This window comes from Pezoporus occidentalis, unplaced genomic scaffold, assembly GCF_034315485.1.
Source record: "Pezoporus occidentalis ecotype Australia unplaced genomic scaffold, CSIRO_AGI_Poc_V1 ctg57, whole genome shotgun sequence".
NCBI classification, from domain to species: domain Eukaryota; kingdom Metazoa; phylum Chordata; class Aves; order Psittaciformes; family Psittacidae; genus Pezoporus; species Pezoporus occidentalis.
The window spans coordinates 5,429,444-5,451,425 of record NW_026915910.1 but is presented as its reverse complement, the minus strand read 5'-3'; the positions used below and the strand labels follow the sequence as shown (position 1 = coordinate 5,451,425).

The following is a 21,982-nucleotide window of genomic DNA, read 5'->3' as shown; positions in this document are numbered from 1 at the left end:
GTTTGTAAGGCAAGTGGGTCTCCAGCACAGGGACGATGAGCTCAGCTGGCCATGCACAAGGATGCTAAAGGCTTTAAAATCATCTGTAGAGCATGAATAATCCAACACATGATGAACAGGCTCCCAGCTTTACACTGGAATTACCCGGAGGGACATGTGAGAGCATCTCTCAACAGCCACATTGGAATGGAGGCGGCTGCAGGTTTTCTCCCATGGCTGATTTCCAAAGTCCCTCCACCCTTGCTGCCTCCCCAAGCACTTTCCAACCATCTCAATCATTCTGATAAATATAGCAGGAAGAAGGCAGCAGGTTTGGCTTGGGAACAGCGGATGGAGCTGGCTCTGAGACAGCAAGCGTGCTTCGTTCTTATTACAACAGAGTCACATGTGTGTACTTAAACTGAGACTTAAGTGTAAAATTATGCTATTCTGGGACTTCAGAGAAGTCTTGAGTTTTGAAGAGGAAGTTGGCAGCTGGTGTCTTTCCCCAGCTGATGAGGCAGAAGGTCAGTTAGGTTGAAACAAACCTTTTTTAGCTATGAGGTTCCCCTTCCCCTGGGTAAGGGAGGCAGATGTCCCAACAACAGCCCTTCTTCACAGTCCTGTTGGTATCTCCAGCTATGTCTATGCAGTGGGGGCCAAGAAGCTGTCCCCCACGTCCTTGCTCCTGTTCCTGCATCACTTGACTGCAGGAGCTTCCTGGGATGGAGAGCCTCTGGGATGGGGAAAGAGGTGGTGATGATGCTGGCTACAGCCTCCACCATGCTGAGGTACCCAGTCACCTAGCAGGGGATGGACCTCAGCACTTGAGGTCTGACAAAACACCATGGGGTCTTACTGCATGCTTCAAGTGCCTGCAGCCTCTCTGAATACTTGTAGCCAACAAATACTATGGGCTGGTGTTTGCAAGAGCCGTGGGCTCCTGAGACTGGCTCACTGAAGTGGGGCAGTGGTCATCATCTGTGATGGACCTCTGTCTAAGCTGGACATCATCTGTGGTAGTCCTTACGAGGCCAACAGCTGTCCCACAGGATGGGCTGTGTCACCAAGGCCCCAAGCATGCACCAAGTGCCTGTATGTCTTGCTTGAGGGGCAAAGGATAGCCCCAGGTCTTTCCAGCATCAGGTACTGTTGGTCCTAACCCTGAACTGGCCCTCACCCAAGGCAACAAACACCAAACAAGTGGGGGCTCCCTCCTGGGAGCTGCTGTGTCAGCAGTTGCTCCCCCATTGTGTCCCCGTAGCTTTGAACATCTTCCTTGCCGTTGCGGTGCTGAGCTGCACGTCCCAAGGTGAGCAGAGGCTGAATAAACAGTTGCCACCACTCCAAAAAGGATGCTGGGAAAGCCCAGACTGATGTTTATGCCAGAAGATGCGCAAACATTTTCGATGAACAGCCCTGACCTCCTCTTCCCCCTCCCCCCCCCAAGGCTTTTTCTGCTTATCTCTGCACCCCTGGGTTAACTCTTTGTGGAGATATTTTGGGAGCCCGGTGCCCTTGTTTCCTCCCAGGACCGTTTCCTTTAGTGTGGGGTCAGCACCACCTCCCTCCCCTGGGGCTGGACGGGATGCCCGCTGTCCCCTGGGATGCTTGGGGCTATCACCAGGATAGGACATCAGCCAGAGGAGGAGGAAGCATTTCGACAGGAGCCGATGGCCCAGGAGCCAGGGAGGCTGGAGGGTGCTTGGCGAGGAAGAAAAACAGGAAGGTGGTGGCAGATAAGGAAAAGACCCTGGAAGAGAAATATAGAGGAGTAATGGAGGGTAGGAGGGAAATGAAGATCATGGCTTCTCCTACAGCAAAGGAAGCTGCCAAGACAAAGGCAGCCCAGAAAAACCCTTCTTGTTGTGTTAGGAAACAGGTCTCAGCCTCACAGCAAGGTGGGAGCTGGGGATTCTCCATCAGGTGTGTGTGCAAGGCGTTGTCACATACCTATGGGGTTGTACCTGACTGGGAAACTCCAAGCACAGCCCTGTGGGAAGTTGCTAATTAGGCTCTTGTGAAGCCCTGCTAATTAATCTGTCAGTGACACGCTTCCCATCGTGGTGAGAGCCAGTCACTGCCTTGTGCACAGACAGCCCTAGAGAGGGAGTGTCCTGGGGGCAGTACTTGATGTGAACCCAATACCTTGCTATCCTGCTGAGATGAACCATATCAGAGACAGGTTTTGTGTCCATGTCCTAGGTCTGTCCTGTCTCAGGGTGTCTGATGTTTAATCTTACTGTGGTAGAACATAACAACTGTGTTTCCTGACTGATTTCCTGATGGGGACTTTTAGCCTAGGTCATGCTTTGCCAAGAAAGATTGGACCAGACGGCCCTTGAGGTCCCTTCTAATCTGGTATTCTATGGTTCTCTGGTGCTGTGATTTCTGCAGACACCACCACCTTCCTGCTGATCTCTCAGATGTATGCTCTTGGTATCACCTCTGAGCAGGTCTCACTTTTACATATTTTCCATTTCACACATGGAAATCTTGTCCTTTTGCATAGTTTATTGAAGATGCAGCCTCTGTCCTGTGCCTGCATGGGTAAATCCCCAGTCCAGATGCTTACCATCATCCTTGACTATTTTGGTGTAACTCTCCCCAGAGCACAGATGGGTGCGATGGAGGGACACCTAACCCAGTGGCCCTTCAGAATCATTTCTCTACCCACAGGCTCCTGGGAGCATGCCATGTGGGAGACCTCTTCACTGCAGGACAGCTTGTTGGGAATGTACTGATGGCCAAGCTGTGCCAGGGCTTGTTTAGCTTAGTGCTCACTAGACAGTGTTAAAAACAAGGTCCTAGCAATTTAAAAGTGTAGGCAAGGACACTTATTTAATTCCCTCCTTAATAGGAGGGATCATTCATGTCCTGCCAAGTTAACCTGCCAACAGTAAGAGTCTAGTAGATGATAACCCCAGAAAGAAGTCCATCTTTCAGATACATCAGAGGTTAAAGAGACCTACACGGTGACCTTGTTCCCCATTATGAGATGGGATGCAGCACACCTGCCTGTGCTGCCAGGCAGCAAATGTGGGCCCAAACATGATCATCTCAGTAACCTGGATCCAGGATCCATCACTGATGGTGCTGGTGATGGAAACCAAAATCCTGGCCTGACAGCAACAACCATGAGCACACAGGTTGATGTGGCCAGTGTCCATCATGGCAAGAACCTCCAGCACATGGGAAGTGGTACATGGGCCAAAAGGAAAGTATCTGTGAGCTGAATCCCTCCATCTGTGTCACAAGGTCATCTTCCATTCCTCTCTTCATGTTTCCCCTGGGCTCTTCATCTCTCTGGTAGTAAGAGCTATGTAATAGTAGCCAAACTTCCAAGGCATTTCCAGGCATGGCTTGGGCAGCCTTGAGAACAGGTGACAAAGGAAGAGCTTGGCCACAAACCTCTAGAGACAGTCCAGCATCACTGTAAGAGAGAAGGAAACAAGTGAGTGCAGAAGCCAGCCTGCAAGACATGGTCTTCTTGCAGTAGCTTTGGTTCTTCCGTACATATGTAAAACACAACTGAACTCCAGCAGCAGCACTGTGATGAGCAGCATTGGGTTTGGGAGAGCACTTGGTGATCCATCAGCTCTGCCATCAGCAGTCTCTGAGAGCTCGGTCCTGTCACCACATCCCTCTCCCCTGCCTAGAAGAGGAAGAACAGGGTCCACATGAGGTGGTGGTGTCAGGGTTGTCCTCCCTGAAGGGGCGGGGAGGACTTTATTCTGAATGGAAACTTGTCACGGGGTCCCTGCCTGGGTCAGTTCTCTCTGCTGCAAGAAACAGCCAAGCGTGAGCCACAGGGATGCAGGGTGATAGGAGAGGGTGGGGACCAGGGCAGCTCCTCTGCTGTCATACAGCTGTGATCCCCTGCCAGCATCTCAGCTGGGGCTGGAGATAGTGGGGGTCCCGGAGACAAGAATGGCCCCAGGGTGGGTGCACGGAGGCTGAGCTGAGTGGGCTTGGTGACAGGGTGCACATGAGTGCTGATAAGGGCCGGGAAGCAGCAGCCAAACTCCCACGGTCTCTTCAGGCATGGCTGGATATCCTGGGGATGGGCAGAGGGAGGCTGATCCCAGGCTGATCCATCCCTGTGGATGGATCTGAGCTGCCTTGGTCCTGGGTGCTCCTTGACCTTCCATTAATACATCTTCTGCAGGGATGGAGGGTGGGGAGGGAAACAGGTTCACCCCCACAACATCCCCAAGAAGCTCATGTTAAGAGCTGGAAATCACTTCTTTAGACTTTTATTTTACAGTATATAGAGGGGGTTTTGGTTTTATTTTGTTTTTTTTTCTGGATGCTTTTGCACAAGTTTAAAAAAAAAACCCACACAAAGTCACAGGATATTTGTGTGGGAGATTTCATTTCCTTCAGGATGGATGTCTCTAATGCCCCTTGTCCCAAGATAGCCTTTACTATTGTAAGATATTATAAAGATATGATTCTAAGATATTTCTTAAACATCTAATAAATGGGTTTTGACACCCTGAGACTCCTCCTTCAGCCTTCCCAAAAGCAGCTGATCTAGGTTTCCCGGCTGGAACAGGTCCCATCCAGCCTCAGTTACTTCTTATTTTCATGAGCTGCTCTCCAGTATTCACCTTTGGGAGAGAAGAGTTATCTTTGCCCCCATGTTACAGATGGGTAAACTGAGGCAGGAGTGCTTGCAAAGCTGCTCAGAGGCTCTTGTTCAGGACCAGTTCTCCATGTTTCTGGTCACATGCTGTAGGAAGAACTCTATCCTTAAGCTGAACAAGCGCCAGTAGGGGTTGTTTCCCACAGCAAACCTTCACTGACCTCTTGTGTGCTGGGCCGCTGGCTCGGGCAGGCTCAGCCCAGAAAAGAAACACTGAAGGTTTTGATTCAGCAGTTCTGTCGCTGTCTGTGATCAGCATCCGGCACAAGACATGTTTCTGGTGCAGGGCATGCACTCATCCAGACCTCCTTGAAAGCAGACATTTTGCTTTGCTATGCCTGTCTATTTATAGTGGGGCTAAATCATGGACTATCAGAATCACAGAATGGTTTGGGTTGGAAGGGACCGTAAAGCTCGTCTAGTTCCAAGCCCCTGTCATGGAATTAGGTCTGCAGCCTTATAACCTCTTGCTGGGTGCTTGCCTGATCCAAGCCAAGATGGGCCCTGTCATGGTTTAAACCCAGTCAGGTAACTTGTTCACTCACTCCCCCCCTTCTTTCCCTCCCCCTACTCCCAGAGGGACGGAGAGGAGAATCAAAAAGAATGCAACTCCCACGGGTTGAGGTAAGAACAGTTTAGTAACTAAGGTATAACACAAATCACTACTGCTACCACCAATGATAATAATGATAAAGGAAATAACAAGGGAAGAGAATACATCATCTCACCACCAGCCGACCGATAACTCGCCCCCCAGGCCTGACCAAGCACCGACCCATACCTCCTCCAACCCTGCAGTCTCCCAGCCCTTCCGGCTAACTCCCAGTTACCCTCCCCAGGCATGATGTGCTGTGGTATGGAATACCTCTTTGGTCAGTTTGGGTCAGGTGTCCTGTCTCTGCTTCCTCCCAGCTTCCCTCCTCCCTGGCAGAGCATGAGGCTCACAAAGTCCTTGGCCAAACCAAAACATCCTTGTTATCAGCTCTGTTCCCAGGCCGAAAGTCAAAACACTGCACTGCACCAGCTACCAAGAAGGAGAAACATGACTGCTAATGCTGAACCCAGGACAGGCCCACTAGGATGGGTTCCCAAAAGGCTTTGTGGTGCATGGATGTCTTGGCTTTGCCATCTATTACATGAGGTTTTCCCCCACGGAGGACCTTCCCCGTATCTCTCAAAATAAGCATATCTATCCTGTGGGGAAAGGAAAGGAGAGGAAAAGAGTAAGGAAAGGTCTGCCAAGTCCTCCCTCCATCACTTTAAGTGCCTTCTGCGTGTCCACAGATACCTCTTGAGCTCAAGGGACAGTCCCAGGCAGAAGGGGCAGAGCTGCCAGCTCAGGTAATATGACCCCTGGGGACAGCTCACATAGACACATGAACATGGCAGGGTGAAAAACAGGATCTTTTCCAGGAAATGGTATTGCTATACACGAGAGCTGGCATCTTTCTGTTCCTGACTGCGTGTGGTGGTTTGTCCTCTGACACTTGCCCAGTATATTCCCATCTGCTTCCTAGTTCCTTGTGCTGTTGTGTCTTGGTCCATGCAACCTGGTCCATGCTTCACCTGTGTTATCTAGCCCATGACTCCAGCAATGGGGCCCTTGCCTCCAGCACCTTCCTTCCCTGGTGCAGGTACCACCCCTCCAGAGCAGGTTCTCCCCACTTTGGTGACCTACACACTGTGAAGACAGAGAACAGCAAAGAGATGGGCAAGGAAACAACTGGAGGTGTCTCTGAGCTTTGCCGGTCTGCCTGTCTGATGGATGGGTCAGGTCTGGAAGACCTCTCAGGAATCTAGGGGAAACTCTTCACTCTCTCAATTGCCTGGATGGTGGCAGTCTGGTCTTCTGTTCTCAAGAGCAGCAGAACGTTGACATGGATTCATTCTGCATATGTACAGATAAGAGAGAATTTCTACAAAAGAACACAAGGCCCCTTCTCCTTGCCCACTCTACTGGAGGATATTTGTTGGCCTTATAACACCGCTTCCCTTCACAGAGCTCATTGATTAGTCTAAGGATGGCCGCTGCCCTCATCAGAGTGTTACTGCTGTAGACTCATCTATGAGAAATCTGCTTGTCTCTGTCTCATGCTCAGGTCACAGGGGTCTCCACACATCCTTCATCACTCAGGTCTATCTAAGGACAGTCCAGTTGGTGGCTTGGGGGCTGGCAGTGGCTGTGGAATGAATGACTCTGCCTGCTTCTGAAAGAACTCTGAAGGCTTTCATCATGTGAAACCACTTTGGTTTCACCACTCTGGTGAGTGACGGGGCTGCTGTGGGTGCTGATAACTGGATTAGCTCCAGCCAAAATTGCTTCTGCCTACACTGAGCAGGACCTTGGTTCATCCCCACCATGTCAGCTCACAGAATGTGAGACCCTTTTCAGCCTGTGCTTAACCCACCCCAGTCAGCCACCCCCAGGGGACTCTGCTAACGAACTGTGCTTGAAGACCATCATCTTGCTGCAGATAGCAGCTCCCTGGGGGAGCAGGCAGCATGGGAGTGACCATGCTGATGGTGAAGCCTCCCATTAATCACAGCCACCACCTCCACACACCAGCTACCAGAAGCAATCACATCACTGAGCAGACACATCATGCACATTTTCCCCCTCTCATGTGCTCCCATGTGTTTTCTCTCCCATGTGCTCAGTGTCAGATTGTCTGGTGCTCAGATAGGCCTCCCCTTGCCTCTGGCCATACGTTATAAGATTGTGTTGTCTCCTGGCCCCATCCTTGGAAGCACCAGCCTAAAGAGTCCATAATGTGCTTAATGGGTAAATCCATAACTGTTCTCTTTGGGGAGATAAACCCATTTACATGCCAAGCAAGGGGGACCTCATCTTCACCTCTGCTTTCAGAGGTGTTTCCTTTGGTCAGTTACCTCTTCATGATCCCAAGATAGCATTGCCAAGCTTCTCACCCTGAAGCAAAACCAGGGCAGTGCTGTCTTGGGCTTTCCTTGCAAGCAGCAGCTTGGTGAGGGAAGCTATTTAACCTATTTTATTTTCATCCTGGGAACCATGGTTTATTTGAGGTGGCTGCTTCACAGGGCTGCTATGGGCCAAGCAGAAACCCAGCACTTGGAAGGAAAGGGACTAATGTCAAACTTGGGATATACTTGAACTTGCCCACCCTGGAATAAATCTAGAGGTTTCCAGAGGGAATTCCCTTGAAATCACACCTGTATCCTCTGCTCCTTGTCCTACAGACCTCCCTGAAATGTGTTGCCATTGCATGTGCTGCAAACTGATTAAAGCGACCACTGCAAAACCCCAGCGAGATGGGATGCATGGCTCCCAACTGCAGCCACAGTGATGGGGTCCCAGTTGCTCTGTCTGTGTCTGATACAGCTGAGGGTTTTGCTGTATTAGTGTCTTTACTGCTGGCTGGAGCTTCCCCCAGTGCTGGGAAGGATCAGCCTGACGCCAAGGAGGGGTCATACCCCTTGGGGTCTTGCGAGCCCAGCCAACATCCGTGCAGAAGGTCTCTCCATTTGTATGTACGCCCATATGAATTAAGAGATGTGTTTTCAGGCTGAGTGTTTTCGGCTCTTACCCAAGGAATTTAGGCTTGTCTCTACTGGGCCAGGAGGCTGTAGGTCTGATACCATTACTTTGCCCACACGTTCCTCCAAAACCCCATTTTCCCCTCTTCTTTCATAGATTTGGGGAACATGGGGCGGGTGTAGGATGGAGTGGACGGGTGTTTTTGCTCATACACCTCTCCTCCTTCCCCCATCCTCTACATCATCCTCCCCAGCCCCTTCCCCTCTTCTCAGCCATGATAAGCTTGCTGATGGAAAACATGTTGTCACACATATCTCACTTCCAGTGTGTGGGAGTCACTGATAGCGGCACGAAGATCTGGACAATAAAGCCTCCTGACAGCTTTCGTCTCCATCCCAGCCACAGAGACCTGCTCTTAGAGGAAAGGTCCTACAGGAGGTGGCCCTGGGGAGGAGGATGGAGAGGGGACAGGGCTCATTCACCCTCCCTCATCTGGGTGAAAAGCCTTTCCCCTGCTTTTCACCATTGCCTCTCATCCCTGGGGTGTCTCTAAATCAAAAGCCGCAAGCTCTTGGCTGCAGGTGGCTTTACTGGTGTCCTGGGGAACAGCCCACCAGTGCCCATCATGATGTTTGTTTTGGAACATCCCCACCAGCCAATGCTCCCTCCTTGGGGAGATGGGGGCTGCATTGGTCCAGCACTGCTGTTCTTCCACATGGGGCTGATGAAAGAGCCCAGAGCACCTTACCAGAAGGGTGAAGTCACTTATTAATGCCTAAAAAAAGATGTACTTTATTACATAGATGTTAGGGCTGACTGACTGCCATCCCCTCTGATGTGAACAGACAAGGTCAGCACAGGGCAGTCCCAGGGGCTGCATGTCTTCCTAGTCCCCTTATAGGGATGTACGAACAGGACATCGATTTATTAATGTAGAAAAGGTGCCAAGGTTTCACTGGCAGAGGTTCATTGGACTGACAGAAGTGTCTCCATGGTGGCGGGTCACCCTGGGCTCCCTTCCCCATCCACAGAGATAAGAAAACCCTTGTAAGATGTGAGTTCTTGCTGCACAGGACCTGTTCCTCTGGCTCTCAAGGTCACTGTGGAGGCCAAGGAGATGGGGGCTTTTGCTCTGTAGATGTTCAAATCGCTTACCCAATGCAAGGGCTTGGCTCTTCTGAAACAGGGCTTAGGTGTGAGAGAGACACTGAAGGTGACCCTGATTTTATAGCACTCCTAGTGTTTCAGTATCTTTTTTCTCACTGTAATCACAAGTGAGAATGATTTTTGCAGAAAATCTTGTTTATTCCAAGCAAAACATTAGTAGTTTTACAAACTTTCTGGCTGGAAAGAGAGCCAGTCATTGTTTACATTTCTGCCCCATGCCTTGGAGGCTGTAGTTCCTCTCCCCAAAATCTCCATTTTCCTCTAGAGCACTGCTCTCCAAAGTGGGGTGTAAGGAAGATGATCCATCAGAGTGGGGAAAAAATATTCTTTGTAATATGAATAAATAATATAAAATACATTAAAGCACCACTGCTACAGGGAGCCATCTCTCTTCTTGGGCTGCAGTTCCCATGTCCCACAAAGCTTTTCCCTCCTGAAGGCTGTGATGTAGAAGATAGGAAGAACAGTTTATTTTGGGGTTAACTAAAAATATTTTATGCTCTTCTGATCAAACCGTGTTTCTGGGGAGAGAAGAAAAGAGGGGCTGACATTAGGGCGTTAGAGGCTATTGCTGGTTTATGGAGAATGATGTTTTTCCATTCCAAGCTGGGAAAAAATGGCCAAAAACATTTAGAGGAGGCCCTGATGCTCCATCTCAAAATGATTTCGATGGCACATTTGTACCCAGCCCTGCTGGAGATCACTCCTGGCCCCAAGATGTCGGTATGGGGCAGATGGATTCACCTTCCTCCCTCTGCCCTGGCCATTGACTTTGATGGCAAAGGGGATCTTTTAACCCTTTGCAGGGTTTTCCATGTTGCCTGCCTGGGATGTGAGAGGTTAAACTCTCCTAATGGAGTGGAGCTGGGCAAGAGCATTGCCCTTGCTTGACTGGGCTTCCACACAGAGCCACTTTCTTCTGCGTGGCGGCTGATAGCCGGCTCCATCCTGCTGGGAGCTATTTCCCCCTGCAGCTCCTGCCAGTGAGCACACATAGCCATGTGCACACCCAGCAGTGCATGCTCCTCACAAGGCACCATTCAGGGGCTCCCCACCTCCTTCCCCTTGCAACCCGGCACCCGTCCCTGAGATGTCATCCTGCTCCTGATAAGGCACAGAGGCGGCTGCGAAAGGAAGGCTCCCAGTTGCTCCCGGCGCCAGGCTGGGCAGGGGCAGACGTATCTAACCCTTGCCTCCTCCTCTGCAGGGCCAAAAACACATGACATCACTCCCTCATCCCTGTGTGTCCCCCCCCCCAAGCTTCTCTATCATGGAGCCCCATGGAGGAGCAAGGAGGAAGAGGGAAGGTGGAGGGGGGGAAGGAGGTCAGGGAAAAGGAGGGAAGATGAAGGCTGGAGCTGGAAGTTGGTTACTTTGGCAGAAAGACAAAGTTCTGCAAAACTTCACTGGCCGGACTTCAAAAAGGTGGAAAAACTAGAGGCTTGCTTCTGGCAGGTCTTGTTATCAAGGGGAGCCGTATCTGCTCGATGGGACTGATGGCTCATGAGAGCCGGAGTGGCTGCTAACCTCTGGCTGAGCTTTCTGAGGCCCTGGAGGAGCCGGACTGTCACTCAGCAGGGAGGAGAAGCCTCGAGGAGAAGGGATTGTGTGAAGACATAGCTGTGTTTGCAGCCTGCAGAGCAAGGGGAGCATGGAATAGGGTATCCCCAGCACATGGGAGCCCAGCCCCTTACTGGTTTGGTTTATGGTGGTAGGAGGAACCGGGGAATCTCTCCCTGCTCAGATCACAGAGATGGGAAAGATCTCCACTGACTGTCAACTGGCACAACTGAGATGCCGGTTTTACTGGTTTCCCTCTGTTCCCTCCAGGACAAGACTGGTCCTTTTGGGGTAGATAGAGGAGTGGCTTTTGGTTAAAGTCAGGTGTGCAGCTTCCTTTCCTTTCCTTGCCTTGCCTTTCCCTTTTCCCTTTTCTTTTTTCCATTTTCCCTTTCCTTTTTCCTTTTTCCTTCCCTTTTCCCTTTCCCTTCCTCTTCACCCCCCCCCCTTCCCATTTCCATTTCCATGACGTGTCCCAAGCCTCCCCTTTGCTGCAGGTGCCCGGGGTAGCAGGGTTTGGAGGGATGGTCCCCAGCCAGGGCAGTGTGTTGCTGGCTCTGGTACCTCCTTCTCCTTCACATGCATTCATCATTTCCTCTCTAGCAAGGGTTTTTCCCTTTTCTCCCCCTAAGCAAACATCATTTTTCCAGCTCTTTTACCTCCACCCCAAAAAGCATTCAGGATACAATGCTTTTGTACATGTCAGCAATCAGGGGCCATCTAAAGTCAGACTGACTGCTTCTTCAGTCCTTTTCTTCCCCCAAGCTCACAATGACACTCACCCTGGGGTATCCCTGACCAGAAAATAGCAGTGAAGCCAGGAAAGCTCCTTTTGCTTTTATCACCAGCCTGATGGGCAGTGTCTCTTTTTATTTAAACCTCTCACTATGCAAGTAAGATTTCACACAAGAATCACTCCATGAAGCAGCAGGACAGATGCAGAACCCACTGCACCCACTGTGTGACCACCAGGTGAATTGCTTTGCCCATGGAAGTGGGATTTCTCCACCCACCACGTTTACCTCGTCTCACAGGAAGATAACCTGAGCCATCCACCCAGGTTCACATGGTTGTTGCTATTGGGGAGAAGGAAGCATTTCTGGGAGGGAAAATCATACCTCTCTCTTGGATCCATCTCCTTGAAGAGGATGGATCCTGCTGTAGTCTCTTCCGTAGACAGAGCAAGAGATAGATGTTAAAGGCTGTGATGGAGACAGAAATATGGGCTAGAAGAGGGGCTTCACTGGACAAGCTCAACAGACCCTTCTGTTTCTGCTCTCTGGAAGGGCACAGGTATCTCCTTGGTTTTGTGCCACATCTGCCAGCCTTGTACAGATCTTTTGGACACCCCAGTGCATCTTGAGCATCATCAAACCACAAGGATCAGGCAGGATGATCCATCTCAGAGGGAAACACAGCTGCACTCTGCAAGCAGTACTTCAAAACCCAACAGCTTTATTGGTGATGAACAAACTGAGCTGCAGGTGTAGGCATGGAGCAGGTCCTATGTACAGCTGTGGTTTCAGGATCACCTTGGTGTGCCAGGGTCCATCACAGCATGGTTGTTCTCATCGGCAGCAACGCACGTGGCCATTTCCGCAGGTCCCTTCCCAGCGCTCTGTGTGGAAGCAAAGCCTCCGGCAGCGGCCGTGGTTGCTTCTGCACTGCTGGCTGTCCGACAGGCCACTTGCTGCAGGGGGAAAGGTGATGGGAGACCCATTTAGGGCACCTGCAAACCCACTCGGAACTCTGCTAGTGCTGGTGACTGAGTGATGAGATGGGGACATTCAACTGGCTTCGTGATGAAGGTTTGATGTGCTCTGCGGAGCATCTGCCTCCAGCGAGCACTGGGACTCTTTTAACAACTAGCCTAGCCTAGGTGGGATGGCTGCTTTGGGTTGGCAAAGTTAGGCTCCATGAGTTAAGTGAAGTTTCAGCTTGGCTAAGTTGAGTTAGATGACTTAGGTGGAGTGGATCCCTTGGGCAATATCACAAGTCAGAGAAATGTCTTTTTGGAACAGGTGTTTTATCTGTTGGTTTGGGAGGTTTTGTATGATTGTTGTTCTCTTGGTGTTTTGGGCATTTTTCTTTGTTTGTTTTTTAAAAATCTTCTTATTTTGATCTAAAAGGTATGTGCTGCTTCTCTTTACACACAGCAGGAACCAAGTCTGGGGTTTCTGGAGGGTGGTGAGACATTGAAGAGCTTGCCCAGAGAAGCTGTGTCTGCCCCATCCCTGGTAGTGTTCAAGGCCAGGCTGGACGGGTCTTGGAGCAACCTGATCTAGTGGAAGGTGTCCCTGCCCATGGCAGGGATCTTTAAGGTCCCTTCCAACCCAAACCATGCTATGACTCTGTGATACACAGGTGCGTATCCACCACTGGTGGAGCAGACAAACCTTTCTCTCTCCCCTCTTTATCTCTAGGATTTAAGTAACTAAATGAGAGTATAAACAAGCTGAGCAAGTAAATCTCCTATTCTTTGTTATGAGGCTTGTTTTCTATGAAATTTATACCACCATAGTCCTAGTAACATCGTAGTGACCTTGCAGGTGAATGAAAACTGAATTTCTAACATATACACACAAGCAAGCAGTGACAAAGCCAAGCCAAGGAAGAGAACAGAATCCCAGAAGAAAACAGACAGACACAGAAAGAAGCTAGCAGTCTTTCCCCCTACTGTTTTCCCCTGAAAGATTAATTTGATTTAATGGGGTTCTCCTTGTCTTGTGGAGGGTTGAGGCTTGCATCCTGTTCAGGAGCAGAGCTTAGACTCAGCGTTCCTGAGTAGGTTTTGAGGGGATGGAGAAGAGGGGATGTACAGTCTATGAACCTGGGATGCCTGCATCCAGAAGCTTCATGGACACTGTTTCAGAAGGTATTTGTTCCCTGGGAGCAAAAGTTAGGTTAGCCTTGACTTGGTTTGCCTTGAGGGCCTTGTTTTGTCCTTCTCTACCTTAGGGTAGGAACCTGTCTTTTCTCTCCCCACAGTCCTGATGAAACCCCTGTATCTTGTCCTTACCCGGAGCATCCTGGAGGAGGAGAATGATAACGACTGCAAAGAGCAGCTGGAGGATCCGCATGGCTGGACATCAGGGGAGGTCCCACCATGAGGAGGAGTGAAGGGCTGTAAAGAGGCGGAGAAGAGGGAGAAATGGGAGATCCTGGATTTATAGTGCTGGACGGGTTGTGTAACGCTCCTGAAGCCCAGGGGACTTTGTCAATCTCAGATGAGTTTCAACATGACAGCAAACATTTGCATTGGGATGTTCCCACTCTCAGACACACCTTGTTACAGAAGGAAAAAAAAAAGAAAAAGAAAAAAGAAAAGAGAAAGAAAAATAAAGGAAAAAAAGTAAAAAAAAAAAGTAAAAAAAGAGCAACAAGGTTTTGTCAACAAACTGCACTGAGCACTGGGGAGTCTGCTACTGCTTGCTGCTGGAGACAGGATGTTGGGGCTGACCCAATCTGGCTCTTCTTGTATTCTTACGCTTGAGCATGTGATGTTAAAATCCCATCCAAGTGTTTGCAGTATCAAAGTTGTTCATTTCCAGCTTCCAGTCTCTGTGTATAGCACTGACAGCCAAGAGTGAAAAAATGCAGTCTCCTCATCAGCACTCCCCAGCACACAACATTGGCTTGAAAATCATGGGATCCTTACAAATCAAAGGTCTGTCTGTGTTTCACAACTTCTGGGCTGCAAAGGCAAAGCTTGCCAAAGCTTTGTTTACAAGTGTCAAGAAAAATGGCAATTTAGCATCTTATTATGTATTTATTACATGGGAAATCTGGGATACCTCCTCATAATTATCAGGAACAGGAGCATTAGGAAAGCTTGTATATTACAACTCTTCCAAGAAGGATGGCAGGGTCTCTGGTCTGTACTAACTCTCCAGGTTAGTTCCTGGAATGCAATAGAGGTGGGACCAGAGTTTCAGCTTTGGAAAACAACACAAGGTACATACCCAGCAGAAATCTCCCCAACCAACAACAAATAGAGGAAAAGCAAAAGGCATCACCAAGTCTCCCATTTTCCTTTAGTAAGTCATCTTGATGGCTTTTTATTTGCAGGCTGGGTGCCAGGTAGTGATGGAAAATGGGAAAGTGATGGCCTTCAGACTGCTTGAACAGAACAAGGATCACCTTCATCAAACAGAGCAGATAAGGGGCCCTTCACCAGCTGGACTTTGCATCATGGGACACTGAGCATTTAAACAGGGTGTTATACAGACTGGCCACACAAAACCTGGGACAAGAAGATGGTTTGTAAGGATGTGTGTAAATCCTCTCTATGAGTGTTGATGCTTTGCATATCTAGTGGTACCGCTTGGTGCAGTGAGTGGAAGACCATAACCCACCATGTTCCTCTAAGGATTGGCATCTCCAATGTGACAGATGGTGCAGTGGGGCTGGGGTAGAGTTTCTCTAGCAGAAACAAGATTACAGGCCTTGAGCTACAGCCCAAGAAGGGAGGAGCGTGTGGATGCTCATATAAGTACCCTGCTCTGAGTATGTGTCTCAACACGTGTGTGCAGGTGGCTTGGTGCACTCTAGAGAGAGGAGGCTTAGCACAGAGCCAGAGTACCACATGGCCGTGGCGTTCCTGACAGTGGATGGCAAAATGCCATGATTTATCACTAGCTCAGCTGCTTTCCCTTAGTGGGAGCAACACCATCTCTGAGGATGAGCTGTGTCTGGGGCTGTTTGAGTGCTCCACAGGGACAGGCACAAAAGTGGCCAGGATGCATCCTCTACATCACTACAAGCCCCTGCTCTACAGCTGTAGTGCGTGGGTCGAGTTGCAGAACATGTCTTGGGAAAGAAAGCCAAAACCAGACAATACCAACATAAACCAGATTTCCCCCAGAAATCAGGGGCAGGAAGTATCTGTCCCCCGGGCAACTGCTTGAACAGCAGCTGGGCTTGCTTCTTCCCGCGTGGTCCCTATGCTGTGCTGGCCTCAGCCTCTGGTCAGCCTACTGGGGCTGGTCCAGCAGCATCCCACCCTTCCCTGCTTTCCAACCTGCCACCAGATGGTTTCTTTTTGGAGTCCACCATGCACAAAGGATGATCTGTGCTCAGTGATACACAGAAACCAGTGCCTGTGTACCTTAGAGGTTTTGAGGCAGGGGAGGAGTCAAGTCAATCTGCACCCACCCCATGGCCCCAGACAGGAAGGATGTCTCCACTGACTTCATCTCTTTTTGTGCCATGAGCTGAGCAGCCCGATATTTAAATGCAGCCTGGGATAAGTGTATGCCAACATGAGCAAGTCCTTTGATGACTGAACCCTTGCCAGCTTGCAATGCCACTTCTGCTTCCCCATCCCACCAGTGGCTTCTTACCAGTGCCTGAGCCAAGCAAGCACTGATACAGCCCTGCAGTTCAGCTCATGAAGAAGTGATCATGGGCTTAGCTCTGGGCTCAGCCCTGGCACAGAAACCCCTCATGGCCTTGGGTGGGCTTTTGTTACAAACCACCATGCAGCTGTCCTCACCCACTCAAAGGGACCATCCACCTCCCGCCTATAACAGTGGCCACATGGGCTTGATGATCTTAAAGGTCTTTTCCAGCCTAGTTGATTCTATGATTTTATGGGGAGGTCTAAATGAAAGTAAGCACAGCACAACTGTGGTATTTTCTCAGTTTGCCTCCTGCTTTCAGGCTATTTTTTAGCCTGAAGAGTGAAGTCTTACATGGCAATATCCTTCAGCACGGAGTTTCATAGGTCTGCAGCTGGTTGCATAAAGGAACAATTTGTTTGCTTGTTTTAAATATGTGTCCACCTGGTTCCTGTGCATGACGAGGCCATGAGTACTCAGACCCCATTAACCCTTAGGACATTTTGTCAGATTTTCCCAATCCTCTAGACTTCTACCATGTCCCCCTAAACCACCCAATGCCAGTCCTGCTTTGCAAGAGATGCTTCTGGTCTCAACCTCTGCCCAGCAGGCTTTGCCGTGCCTCCTGCCTGCTCCCCAGGTCCCCCTGCATCCAGGGGAGATGACTGGAGATAAGCCCAAACCCCTGTGTTCAGGCCTACCACATCTGGTGTCATGCCTATCCCCGAGAGCACAGGTCTTCAGGCCCATAAGATGCCTCACTGAAGTTCATGGAGATATAGTACTCACGTCAGCCACCTAAATAGGCATCTTGCCACCAGCTGCATGGCCACATCTGGACATCTGTTAGAGATGGTCCCTGGCATTTGCCCAGCTCCAAAGTGTGCCAAGGAACAGTCTGGCAAAGTACTAGTTTGATGTTAGTGTGATTAGTTTGATGTTTGTTTAGTGTGAGGTGTCCCTGCCCATGGCAAGGGGATTGGAACTTGATGATCTTATGGTCCTTTCCAACCCTAACTGTTCTATGATGATAGCCTGTATGGGTATCTGTTCATGTCTGACCTTGAGCCTCATACAGTTTGACTTACTCTGAATCCAGACACATTTTATCTTCCCATTGTGCCCCTGGAGCTGGCGTGGTAGGGTGATGGTATCCTCCACTCCACAGGAGGTTAAAGAAGCCACATGAGTGGGCTGGATATGAACCCCTTTCTTTGAGCAACCTGGTCTAGTGGAAGGTGTCCCTGCCCATGGCAGGGGGTTGGAACTGGATGAGCTTTAAGGTCCCTTCCAACACAAACCATTCTGTGATTCTCCTGCATGGGGGTGAAGGAAGAGCCAGGCATGCAGGTGCTTGCATTGGTTTGCATGGGATTTCTGGGGACATAAGAGACAATCTGGATCTAAGGTACTTGCCCAGTACTATGAGATCTGAGCTTCCCCAAGCAGGAGCCCATCTGACCACCATTCTTCTCCTGATTATACAGCTCCATTTCCAATGGTGTTTTTAAGGCAGAAGCAGAGGATTCAATCTGTCTGTCTCACACTGCCAAGCAAACACTGGCCTGCTGCCTGGGAACAGTAAATAAATTCCAGTGAGGGGACGTTCATGCTGTGCTTTGATGAACTGACGTCTCCAGTTATGCATGAGGTTTCTGCTGGTTGACAGACTGGGCATGAGGGTAGGGCTCTATCCTGGCTGTCTGTATGGCTGAAAGACCCCACATATACTTCCCAAGATGTCTGGATGGTTTCTGGTCCCCCTTAGGGGCTGATATAGGTCTGCTAGGGCAGTACTGAAGAACCCTTATTTTGTAGCCTTCTGAGCTCTGTCAGGTACAGGTAGCTGGAATTAAAGGCTTTACCAAGCCTTTGCCACAAACATCATCTTCCTCATTTGGCTTTCTCCCATGAGGCCCAACACTTCATGCCTTTTCAAAGTGGGCTACTGGCCTGATTGAAATTCTCACCAGCCTGCATCTCTGAAGGAATGGTAGACTTCACTTTCTCATTACTTCTGCCTCTCTGGCTTCCCCATCACTTGCCTTACTGTGCCCTCTAGTCCTACATGCAATTCTGGAGGTAACATTTTGGATTCAGATGAACCCAGCTTACTACATGTGGGTCTGCACTCTGGGAAATGAGCCCAGCTGGGCAGGACTGCTGGTCATGGTGGAAGTCCTCTGTCAAAGGGGCACACTGGGGATGACTTTTACGGAGTGCCTCAAACCATGAATATGTTTTGGATTTTAGATATAAAAGGTTGGAATATGGTGCTTGGGGGCCTATAGGAGTGTGGTCTCAAGGTGAATGAAAACACGTAGGTGAACAGATCTGTGCTGAGTGCATGAATATGGTCACTTAACCAGAGGAGTTCAGTGCTGCCTCCTCCTTGGGATTACAGGTTACACCAGCCTGCGATAATTAGTTAGGCCAGCATTCCCTATCATACACTTACACTAAACCATCTCATACTGCTGTTTAAGCAGCTTCTCAGGACCTGTGCTGGTGTCTGAGTGCTCTGCCCCAAGCAAGTTAATGGGTGAAGAAACCATGTCAAGAAACAGTTGTGTAGTGTTGGTGGACTTGGAGAGTGCTGTTCTCTACCCTCCACCATGTCCTCAGTGCTTTCCCTCTTCTCCTTCTGTGTCAGACCACGTAGCTGGGAGGGAAGTCAGTTCATTTTATTCATCAGGCAGTAACAATCATGGATTTCTGTTGCCTTTTTTTTTGTTGCATTGCGGTTTGGATTTTTTAGGGTTATTTTCTGCCAGATCAGCAAGTATATACAGTATATATAGTATATATATACACTGTAAGCATACGTATGTGCACTATAAACTGTCTGAGCATTTCCACCTTCCCTGACTGAAATTTGGCTGGCTAAGTGATTCAAAATGCATAGGTGGCGGAAGTCCCAGCAACTGGCAGGGAGCTTTACAGGGTGAGCTGCATGAGCCCATATGTTTCACTTTCTTAGGAAACTAGGTTATAAATATGGTGGCTACGCATCCCCCAGATAAGAGGAGCGAATCATGAACTCTGTGGGTGAACGTGAGAAATAAACTGTTTGCTTTGGAACGGTGCCTTTATTTCAAAACCTGGCTGTGCTGTACTCATACACCAACATGCATCAGAGAGGAGGGCTGGACCTGGGGAGGAATTTGGCTCTGGTCTCAGCCCTGTCTCAGTTTCCAGCACTGGTTCCCAAGCCAACAGCTGGCTCTGGGTAACCTGGCTCTCCTGATGGTTCATCCAACTGCAGGGGATCTCCAGGGCAGTGCTGGTATCTCCCTATATGCATTGGTGCCCTGGACTGTGCTATGATCACCCAAGGAGAATAGCTGGGATGCTCACAGAAGAGTGGAGTTGCTTGGGTGAATTAATTGTTGGATCTCTGGCAATGGCTCCTGACCCTGGTGAGGTCAATGGGATTTTTCCTGTTCGATTCATCAGAGCAAGAACTTAATCTCCCAGGAAGGACTTTTCCCTGGCTCTGGCCAACACTTTGCTAATTGGTGTAGCTCTCTCATTACTTCGTTCTCTCTCTTTCACAGAAATGATTGACCCAGAGAGAAATATTTTACCTGGAAAGGGATAGAGCTGACTGACAAAGGCAGGGGGGTGTCCAAATTCCATGCTGAAAAAATAAAGAAGGGCTGAGAGTGGATCTGGACAGCTAATGGATCTAGGCTTATGAGGTCACAGGCAGAAAGATGTTAGGTGCAAACAGGCTAATTGCTTTGGGATGCTTGTTGGGTGATTACAGAGGAAAGGATGAGCACCAGAAATGCAGTCCATGGGTGAGAAGAGCAGCCTGTCAAGAGCAATGGTTCACAGCTTTCAGATCCTTTCCCCATCATGTTTAAAACAAGCAAGACTGGGCTCTTCCTTGGTCTTGCAGTGTTGAGGGATGAACCAGGGACAGCCCTGCTGGGATGCATTTTCTGGTCTATGTGTTGGCTGATGGCCAGCAGATTCCTTCTCTGAACCTTATGGGCAAAAGGGTCTGTATGCATGTGGGAAATCCCTGCTCCTTTTTAGTGTCTTATTTCTCCCTTCCCATTGCCTGTAAGAACATGGTACACCCTAGAAAAGAAGAGTAGATATGGGGGGGGGGGGGACACTTGCCTGAGAAACATAGACCCCATTTAGGTTTTATGTCAAACCAGGTAGCTTTTGCACCAAAAGCAATGGGATAACAGTTGCCCCATTGCAACTGTTTTCTTGAGGAAGGGAAATAAAGAGACAAAGTCACACTGGTTTGCTGGGAAAGTGTGGGGTGTTGTGTTCAGCCCTGGCCAGTGGAAAAGAGCATGTCCCACCACCAGCAGCTTTGCTGAATGTCAGCAGGAGTCACAGATGGGCATTTGCCATAAACTTCATGTTTATTGCTTTCAGGTAAGGAGAAGGCAATTTGTCACCTATGCATGACAGGTAACAACCAGATGCCAAAAGGGGTGATAAGTAGCCTAGATGGCCCAAATTTATTCTTTTCATGGTGTTTCCTAGAAAGTCCCAATAAAAGCAAGAAGTGATGTGTTCAGAGTGATTCCACAGCCCTGTTCTCCCAGAAGAGTAACAGTGACAGGAAAGGCAAAAGATTTCTTTCCCAACAGCAGATCATTCCTCATTCCTGCAGCTCTCCATGTGCTGCAGTTTGCTCCTTTGGAAACCTTCAGTTCTTTGCACTGGGGGATGTCAGATTCTTGCAACAGAGAATGATGGGTTCAAAGCAGTACTTAGCCAGATATTCACCAGGTTCACAGGTTCCAAGTCGGCAAAAGCCCCTTTCTTGCCTACAGTGGCACGCGCCCCCTTCATGCTTACAGCCTAGTGGTCCATGAGCATCTCCTGTAAAAAGAAGCGGCAAGCTGGTGGGTAAATGCATGGGGCTTCTTGTGCCAATGCAGCACTGCGAGCATGCATGGAGCCTGCATTGTGTGTGTGGCTGCACAGAGCACAGATGGGATACCTGTCCCAAAGGACAGCTTCAGACATCTGTGTTAAAAATACCAAGCTGCAAAGCCAGCCTCACCCAAGGAACACCTTATCATGCAGTTGTTTATTCAGGATGTTGGCAATGACCATGCATGGCAGGTCAGAGCAGTTGTCCTTGCCCTACCAAGGGCACAAGTGCAGCCTGAGAAAAGGCAGAAATATTTCCCCAGAGCACAGGTCACCTCCTTAGGTCTTCTCCAACCAGTCTGCTCTTACAAAAGCAGTGAGGTTCCCCATTTTCACAGCTTCTTCCCTGCGCATTTTTGCACTACCCCAAAGGATTAAATCATGCATTTTGCCAAAATACCTCATCCATTGCCTCATCCAGAAGCCAGAGGACACCTTTCTTCAATACCCATCATATTTTGATTTGATTAAACAGTGAGAAAACATTATTCCTGTTCCCAGATACCTCTGTTTACCACCCTCAGCCCTCCTGGTCTTACCATGACCCATAAGGGAGATGAAGAGCAGCGTGAACCAAAGGATCCCCATTGCTGGAAAAGTGCAGAGCTGAGATTGTGCAGAAGCCTCTGTGTGCTGCTGGCACACTGGGTGGCATCTGGGAAGAGGGAGTAGGCAGGAGTTAATTGTATTCCAGTCTCAGGAACAATGTCTGCTGCTGACAAAACCATCCATGTCATTCCGACCCAGTGCTGCGGCTCCAAACAATGGTGACTTGCTTCACATTCACTGGTTATCAGCGTCCCCAATTCGTCTTTCTGTCATTTGCCATTTTGGACTGGTAGGTTGCCAACTGCAGGCAGTTTGGTG

General features: G+C 49.4%; 2 protein-coding genes across 2 annotated transcripts; both read right to left on the bottom strand.

The window, feature by feature from the left end:
- Positions 1-12,299: 12,299 nt before the first annotated feature.
- On the bottom strand, positions 12,300-14,222 carry LOC134173986 (gallinacin-13-like). Its single transcript, XM_062638547.1, has 2 exons — positions 13,888-14,222; positions 12,300-12,558 (listed from the first exon to the last, which is right to left on the bottom strand). The coding sequence occupies exons 1-2, from the start codon at positions 13,946-13,948 to the stop codon at positions 12,437-12,439; spliced, it is 183 nt and encodes a 60-aa protein (XP_062494531.1). The 5' UTR covers positions 13,949-14,222; the 3' UTR covers positions 12,300-12,436.
- A 6,359-nt stretch (positions 14,223-20,581) lies between these two features.
- LOC134174025 (gallinacin-12-like) lies at positions 20,582-21,982 on the bottom strand. Its single transcript, XM_062638592.1, has 2 exons — positions 21,655-21,982; positions 20,582-21,061 (listed from the first exon to the last, which is right to left on the bottom strand). Exons 1-2 carry the CDS (start codon positions 21,701-21,703, stop codon positions 20,886-20,888), a joined length of 225 nt encoding a protein of 74 aa, XP_062494576.1. The 5' UTR covers positions 21,704-21,982; the 3' UTR covers positions 20,582-20,885.

What these genes read in the sequence shown, in the direction of transcription:
- LOC134173986 (XM_062638547.1), bottom strand. Translation starts at nt 13,948, where the DNA reads ATGCGGATCCTCCAGCTGCTCTTTGCAGTCGTTATCATTCTCCTCCTC. An exon ending in CCTCCTCCAGGATGCTCCGG is followed by an intron (nt 12,559 to 13,887) that starts GTAAGGACAAGA and finishes TTCCCCCTGCAG; the next exon opens with CAAGTGGCCTGTCGGACAGC.
- LOC134174025 (XM_062638592.1), bottom strand. Translation starts at nt 21,703, where the DNA reads ATGGGGATCCTTTGGTTCACGCTGCTCTTCATCTCCCTTATGGGTCAT. An exon ending in CATCTCCCTTATGGGTCATG is followed by an intron (nt 21,062 to 21,654) that starts GTAAGACCAGGA and finishes TTCTTTTTACAG; the next exon opens with GAGATGCTCATGGACCACTA.